Genomic DNA, 8,379 nt, shown 5'->3' on the forward strand with positions numbered 1-8,379 from the left:
AATTTTTGTGGCAAGGTCTAGTCACATCTAGCCGAGTGTAATCAAGGTGCTGCCTTTGTTTTGGTTGCTAGGTATGTGATAAGTGGTACGATGAGGCGGGGAATGGTGTTTTTGCTGTTGCTCAGTAAGCTGGAAACAAATTTACATTTGACTTCCAGGTGAAGTTTGCCTGGTGTTACTGAGACCTGTGGGTGACTGTGGTCAGAAGGTGCAGACAATCAGGAGTCATTTTACTTTTATTGTTGTTGCTGCCACACAGGAGGTGAGTCAGATCCACTTAGGGTTCATCTTGGTAAAGGTGCAAACTAAAACCTACTGTGACTCACTTGGGACTATTGTGGTTTCTTTTTGTTACTGTATGACAGGTGACACAAAATGCCCCAAATCTCTGCTAACTATATCGTTTACCTCAAAAACGTGCACTGACTAATGTGGCTCAGTAGTCCACGCATCTAATCATCATCACAAAGGGAATTGCTCAGTGCCTCCTGTGCAGTAACACTGTGAAAGATATGGGCTGTAAACTGTTCTGTGGCAATGCTTGATATGTGATCCACTGTTGTAATGGAGATCAAACAACCACAGCACCAACATTGTCCTCACTTTCTCGCATACCGCTAACTGTAAGAGGTGAAAAGCACCTTACTGGTAAACACACACACACACACACACACACACACATGAGGCCAGTGTGCACAGTAAAGGGTGGAGTCAGTGAAGTGGGATTTTTTTTCCCACTCGAGAGGATCAGATCTTGACTTGATGCGCCAAGAAGGAATTCAAGGTGAGGTTTCCAGGGAAGTTTGCAGCGTCAGACCACACCGGGAAAGTGTTTGAAATCCTATCCGCTGCTGATTCGCATGATCACATTTTCATTTGGTGACATCTAGGAGAAACATTCACTTTATGTACAGTCATGGAGCGCAACGCATCGGCCCTGTTGCGCGTCCAGCCCTTGCCGCGAGCAGCGCGTAAAAGCGAGTGGCTCAGGAGCGCTCTGGCCTATCACTACTGCCCCGACCCCGGCGTGGAGAACGAAATAGTCGTCCTGGCCACTGGAATAGACCAGTACCTGCAGGAGGTCTTTCACCACTTGGCCTACTCCAACCGGGACGATACGGTGACGGCGGAGGATTTCACCGCGCTGTGCGCCGTGCTGGGGCTCGCCGGAGCGGGAAAGAGGGCGAGGAAAGGAAGGGAAGGAACAGGAGAACGTGTGAAAGAAGATGAGGATGAAGAGTTCAGAGATGTGTGTTCAGGGCTGCCCGACCAGATGTCCTTTAAAGACTTCCACTCGCGGCTCTGCGAGTACTTTCGTGTGCGCAGTGCGCGAAGAGGCACCGGGGACTGTGCCTGGCGCATGCCCCTCACTGAGGGCACGGAGCTGGTGGAGAGACAGATCCGGCTCCGATGGCCGCGTGTCAGGCGGAGAAAGTGTGTCAGTTTTGATCTGACAAGGGACCAGAGTGGACCGGTGAATAATATGTCTATAAAAGGTCGAACCGCAGAGGACCGTGAGACAGGTACTGGACCAGGATGACATCATGTTACATGTGTTGTTGCATTGAAATGCCTGCAGCGTAGTTAAAGACCTTATTTCACAATTGCTGCACGTTCTTCAGCTTATTGCAGTATATAAGAAATCATGTAATGACTCTGTTGTTAGTTTGCAACTATATACTGCACAACTATACTTATACACACATTTTGACCGCTGAATCTGCTAAATTTTTTTTATTGACTGGAGACACACAGAGCAGTCATTATTGTCTTGAGACAGTGTGCGGTCAGAGAGGGGTGGGTGGGTGGCGGAAATAGGATAAGCACCAATTACCTTAGACTCATTTCCTTTTTTGTCTTTTTTTAAATCAGTGGCAACATGTAGCATTCCCCACCTTACTTTGATTAGGTTTGTCCCTCCTGATTTATTATCCACCCCTTCCATCTCCTGAACCATCTGCTCTGCCATTTTCTCATTCCCCTGCAGTCAGTGGTGGTGGAAGTGCACAGATCACTTACTTATCAGCTAAATGCACTTAAAAGTATCAAAGGGCAAGTAAGAAGTACTTGACTGTAACTGATACATTATTATGTAACATTAAACTAGAAACGCATAAGTGTGTAAGCAGCATTTTACTATTGTATACTTGCTCAAGGTCGAGCTAGTTTTAACTGCTTTAACTACACTTTGTTCTGGGCAGGCAGGTTCCCAGCCTGAGGGACCAGCCCCTCCAAAGAGTCACAATATAGATCTAGGATTCATGAGATGATTAATGGGGCATGAAAGAGAAAAAGACAAAGTTCTGATAGCCAGTCTGTGCGGATTCTAAAAATTATAGATTTCTTTTATCTATTCTTACTGTTACTCAACCACATGAGAAGTTTAGAAGGAAAACTTGGTGAAACTGCAGATAACCTATATGTATTTAACAATGCACTGCATTCCTAAGCTTATCATATGCTAATTCTATGTACAATCTTAATGTGTAAAATAACCAATAACTCTTCTCCTCTTTGACCATCTTCTCCAGATGAGGTATCAGCTCTGAGGGAGCTAGTGGAGGACCTCCGCTCAGCGCTGCAGGGGAGCGATGCTCGCTGCCTGGCCCTGGAGGTGGCACTCAGACGGGAGAGAGGCCGCACCCTCCCTCCTCCCTCCAGATTGAACTCAGCTGTTTCAGCTCCTACAACCTCCATCACCTTTGTACAGGGACGACTGGTACCAACACAAAGAATTAAAGGACAGAGCAGTAGTAGTGGAGGAGATGGGGTAAGGAGGGTGACGAGGAGACAGGACATCAGGGACCCCCTTCTGAGGGAGCTGAGGCTGATCCGCTCCTCACGTGACGGGCAGCTGGAGGAGGCCATCAAATTCAATGAGCGTCTGGAGAAGGAGCTGCAGTGGGCATACCAGGAGGTACGCAAACTTCAGGGGGTGGAATCGTCACTGAGGAAGGAGAACACTCAGATCAGGTTAGTTATTTTTAGTTTTTAAAGTTGACCAGATAAAGTATGAATGATATAAACTGTAGAGAAATGGTTTGATGATTCTGGATGATCTCTGTTAGGAAGCGGGCAGAGGAAGCCAGGGAGGCTCTGAGCTTGGGACTGCAGAGGGTTCGGCTAATTCAGGAGCAGGCTCAGTCTGTGCCAAAACTCCAGTCCAGGATCACTCAGCTGGAGACTGAACTACGCCAGTACAGGTACAAACACTGTGTGTGTTCTTGAGTCAGCCTGTTTGTGAGCATGGGTGTGCTTGTGCATCAATTTACACATCATTTGCCTCTCAGCCCTGCTGATTTGAAATTCAGTGCAGCAAATCGCTTAGGTTAGGTTACACACAAATTAGATTAAACTTGAATTCAAGAGTTGAGCAAACATAGGTGGAGTTCATTTTCAACAAGCAACATTTGTACAGAGACTCCATCCTCAGTGACAATGTACATCATTAATTGAAACTCATATTACATTAGAGACAGTTCAAACTGGGCCTGATGGTTGTCAAGGAAACATCTGACATAATAAATCACAAATATTAAAGCTGCACTAGCTATAGTGCTTTAAAGTATTTTTGTTCGCTCACTGGTCTCATCAACCTTGTTTCAGGCATGACTGTAATGAGGCTACAGTGTATACTAACCAGCTAGCATCAACCCAGCCAGTCCATCTAGTGAGTCACTGTAGAATGCCTTGAAGAAGTAGTGTTGCTCAGAGGAAGCCCTCTAACCTCTTGTAAATGCTGCCTGAAGCTCTCTACATGTGGCCATGTCACCACCATCCACTCACAGCAAGAAACCACATTCTGCAGCACAGAAAAATCAGTGCCCTATAGCAGCATACTTGTAAAAAATGGATTGTCAGGATCCTGAGGGATGTGGAACAAACAGGACGAGCAGCGATGACCATCTATTGGCAAAGGTATCCAGTCTCAGTGTGTACACTGGCAATGTGTTTTAATGCTAGGTTTAGATGCCATCTATGTATTTCAGATGAGGACATGATGAGGATCAATTGTACATTTTAATGTACAAAAGACAGTACTGTAGGTTGCTCTTACTAACAACAGATAACAGATTGATTGTTGACATACCTGATTCCAGATTTGTTTTAGGCCTCTTCCTGCCTTATGTCCTTTGTAACTCATGCAAATCAGTGTCAGGTCAATGGTTCCATACGTAGACTCACATGTCTCTCAGACTTATCCTGGCATTAGCCTGCATGATCTAGAACATCACCTGTGTGACTGTATGTATGAATGTGTTGTCAGTAGGTGGCAGTCTCTCCATCAGTATAAGCTGATTAGCACTGTTTTACTTATGTTCTCTATCTTATGTTCTCCACACTCAGATTGCGTTGTACTTGCCTTTGCAACCCCTCCTGTCAACAAATGTATCCATTCGGATTAGAAGATACCTGTAGCAAGACAGGTGAGTGACTGGAAAACTGATGCACCACTGAACAAGTAAGGTTAAGAGTTTTCCCTCCAGCTTTTGATCCCTTTGGCATGTTTCTTAGGGGAATTATTTTTAAAGCTTTGCTTTGGTGGATGAAATATTATTCATCCATCAATGCTTTGTAGCATTAACATTAAAGTCACCCCGATTTTTAACAAAATACCAATCCACAAAGATATACATATGTGGATTCTTAGTCACTAAGTTGTCTTTGGGCAGTAAGGTAACCACTGTTACTGTCTGCAGATGCAGAGTGTCTGCAGAGAGCAGTGGAGGGGAGAGCTGCATCTGATGAAGAAGAGGAGGACAGGGGGCAGAGGGCGGAAGGACAGTGCTGCCTGTTAGGAGTGAAGAAGCACATCAGCCGACTGCACAGCTGTAGCAAAGGGTTAGCTAACATCTAACACACGCACACACATATACACACAGACACATACACACACACACACACACACACCACACACACACACACACACACACACACACACACAACCTTAAGTTAACCTTATCAGAATATGTGGTATTAGTCCCAGATCATCTCTGGATGTTCAGTGGCATACCTGTGGCACTCTTTGCTACCATTCTAGTACTACCAATGTAATTAAGAAAACACAGCCTTCCACCAATCATCAAATTTTTGAAGTAAGTATAGTTATTTGTGCTTCACTATGTAACTCTCTAAGCCTAAACCTAATCCACACACTGACACACACGTTTGTCTTTCTATAGTTGTGAGGATCCTCATCAGGGCTAATGTATTCTGTAACCCTAACCATCACAACTAAAGGCCTGATGCCAGCCATTACCTTAACCAATTAGCAAATCACTCTTCTTTGTCTTCTTTCAGATGTCAGACTCATATAGTCCAGAATCTTTTCTCTCAGAGTCACCTGCAAGATAAAAACCTCATTGGCACTTCTAAGGACAGCACGGGGAACTATGGCTGGAGGGGACCAAACCAAGAGCAGCAGGAAGGAAGCAGAAGCTTTGAAAAGGAACAGGTGGGAGAGAGAGATGATAGTAACTGTGCCCAGTTGAACGGGTTAACAGGTTGCGACTAAGTTACACACAGTTTCAAAGGTCTGGAGGCCTACTGTCTGATTAAATAAGAAAAATGTAAAAACCTACAACAACAGCACAACAACATCAACTTACATCAAGTCTACATAGCAGGAAAATAGGAATGTGTTCCTTTGGAACACTGAATTACCAACAGATAAGATGAACAATGCTTGTTAGACTGTATATGATTTATATGATAGAAAATGTACACAACTGTTCTACATATATAACAGTGAATTGGTTAATCTAGCTGGATAGCTTCTATCCTACTATAGTTCTATTTGGACAAACAAGTAAATTGCAGATGTTTGTTTGAAACAGATGAACATACTGAAATCCTTAATTTAAGCTCCACTGGATTTAAAACAGTAGTTGAAAGTTACTACATACATTTACTCAAGTGCAACTTTGAGATACTTGTACTTTATTTAAGTATTACCATTGTATGCTATTTTGTATTCATATACGACTGGATTTATCTGACAGCTGTAATAGTACCTTTTCAAATTAAGATTTTACATTGAAAATGGGATGCTTATAAAATACAATAATGGTACAATGGTACTTTTCTGTAAGTAAAGAATCTGAATACTGTGTCCACTGCCAGTCTAGGTTTTTGGCTTGTTTGCATTCATTGGCTCCTCCTCTTGCCTCTTAGAGGTCTGAGGAAGAGGAGGACAAAAGAAGGCTCAAGGACAGAGAGAAGAAACATCTGTCTCTGTTAGAGGAGAAACTCACAGATGCCCTCACACTGCTGCTGCAGCTATGCAACAAGGCACAACAAAACCACAGTGCACACACTCACACCATTCACCTCAGGCATAGACACACATACACCTCTTCACTGCCATCTGCAGTTTATTCAATAAGTCCATTTTCTGTTTATCCAGACCACAGGCCACATTTGTTATTTTAGTATGTGTAGTTTTTAAGTCCTGTAGATCCTGTATTTCTGTTGACAGAGGTGGTGTCAATAGTAAAACATATGTATTTTTCAAGTCAATTTTAGATCTTCTTGCTTTACAAATATAATTACATCTTAGGGCTAATATATAGACAGAAAAAAATGTCACACTCATGATTTAATTTTGATTCACTTTACCTCATTTCTGATGCTAAATGTCCCATCATAAAACACCAAAAGGTCAAAAATCTTTTTTTCCCTCTAGAATGTGTCCCAGAGGGCCCTGAGGGAGATTGTGATGGACACTCTGGATGCTTGTAGTAGAGGTGGAGATGGTAGGTCTGTTCTACATCTTCCAAATATTTACATTTTGGCGTTGATTTGGCGTGATTTTTTAATGGTACGGTTAAATTTCTCCATCCAGGTCTGTCCAGGGTCCTACAGGTAGCTGATGCTCTCTGCCTCCGGTTGTCCTCTGCTGATCTCCATGGAGATGGAGGGGATGATGGAGGAGGAGGAGGAAGAGAGAACAGAGAGAACCTCCTTACGCCGTCTGGGCATCAAACCAGCAATGCAAATCCTCTGCTCATCTCCTGCTGAATAAGCTTCTACTGTGGTTGGTACTGTGGTACTTTTGTTGTTATCCTTTTCCTCTGTTTTATTTTATTTTTGGTTGTCGCTTATTTGCACCATGTAAGTTTTCCAGTTGTGTATCCCAGATTTTGAAACATATTTAAAGATTAATTTTATTTACTTTATTCAATCTCTTAATGTTGTATTTTGTATATATTTAATGTTAATTAAATATTTCGATCCACACAATTTGTTCCCTGTGCAAGAGTTGATACACAGTGCTTTCATAAGATGAAATAAAATATTGCATTTCAGTGTAATTGTTGGACATCAAAGTTATATTTCACTCTCTGGGTTTTCTGCTATACTTAGTAGCTCTTTTCTCTGGGAAATGCACTTTCCTCTGATAAGACCAGACAAACTCTGTTTGCAAGGCCACCTACTATTGGTTCTGGAAACACTCATATTGTGTGAATATGTGAATACACCCTTTGTAAGTGGTTAAGGTTTTACATGAAAAATCCACAGGCAGGTAGTAATTGAATCATTTCTAAACTGTACTGCAGCACTTTAACACATTGTTAACTATATGGTAGGGATTACTTATATATCTTTACTTAAGTGACCTTTTCAGTGCATGACTTGCAATAGAGTATCTACATACAGTATTGCTAAAGGATGTGAATACTTCCTCCACCACTTTTGACAGGTGAATTATCTATCTAGTATCATATCTTTGATATTATATCAAATCTTATGATATTGTGACTCATAAGTGGGCATGCTAAACACATGGGTCACATTGTTACTGAAATTAGGTTTGTTAAAATATGATAAGAGGACCATTAGTCACATTGTTTGCTACACTAATTCCCTGCCAAATGTTTGAAATGTTTCCACAAGTGACTGTTGTTTAGTTTTTAGTTTTGTCAAGTTATCAGTCTTCATGCATGATTCATCTTAAGTCGAAAAGACACCATGCTAAGATGCAAGAGGGTCAAACACATCAATTCTTGAAAAAAAAAATGTTTTGTATATTTTGGGTCAGTGAGAGTGTATTATAAAAACCAGGAGCTTAAATGAGAGTTTTCTTATCTTGGAATATTGGAAATATATTTGTGGATTATTTACAACTGTGTGCTCACAGTTTGCTCCCAAGTAAGTTATTGCAGGTTTTAAGTTATGTAGAGGAAAATCCAGCTAGATTTGTGAGTGCTGTTTGTCCCTGCAGGGAAGGCCACATAATTTGTAACCTATTGCAGCACAGCTAAATAACAGTAGCTATCTTCATATGAACATGAGTGGATTCATTTTCATAAAAAATAATATATGTTATATGATACATTTACAGTTAAAGCTGACAAAAAAGACACAAAGAAAGGTCAA

At 41.9% G+C, this 8,379-nt stretch overlaps 1 protein-coding gene across 2 annotated transcripts; it reads left to right on the forward strand.

The window, feature by feature from the left end:
• The first annotated feature begins 735 nt into the window (after nt 1–735).
• On the forward strand, nt 736–7,307 carry si:ch211-112f3.4 (EF-hand and coiled-coil domain-containing protein 1). 2 transcript variants are annotated; one of them, XM_018667565.2, is made up of 8 exons: nt 736–1,523; nt 2,532–2,973; nt 3,069–3,203; nt 4,348–4,427; nt 4,701–4,842; nt 5,302–5,455; nt 6,686–6,755; nt 6,845–7,307. In XM_018667565.2, exons 1-8 carry the CDS (start codon nt 917–919, stop codon nt 7,018–7,020), a joined length of 1,806 nt encoding a protein of 601 aa, XP_018523081.1. In that variant the 5' UTR covers nt 736–916; the 3' UTR covers nt 7,021–7,307. The 2 variants fall into 2 exon arrangements, with proteins under 2 accessions (XP_018523081.1, XP_050930400.1); XM_051074443.1 differs by lacking the exons at nt 6,686–6,755; nt 6,845–7,307 and adding an exon at nt 6,175–6,679.
• Nucleotides 7,308–8,379: the final 1,072 nt, after the last annotated feature.

This window comes from Lates calcarifer, linkage group LG12, assembly GCF_001640805.2.
Source record: "Lates calcarifer isolate ASB-BC8 linkage group LG12, TLL_Latcal_v3, whole genome shotgun sequence".
NCBI lineage: Eukaryota > Metazoa > Chordata > Actinopteri > Centropomidae > Lates > Lates calcarifer.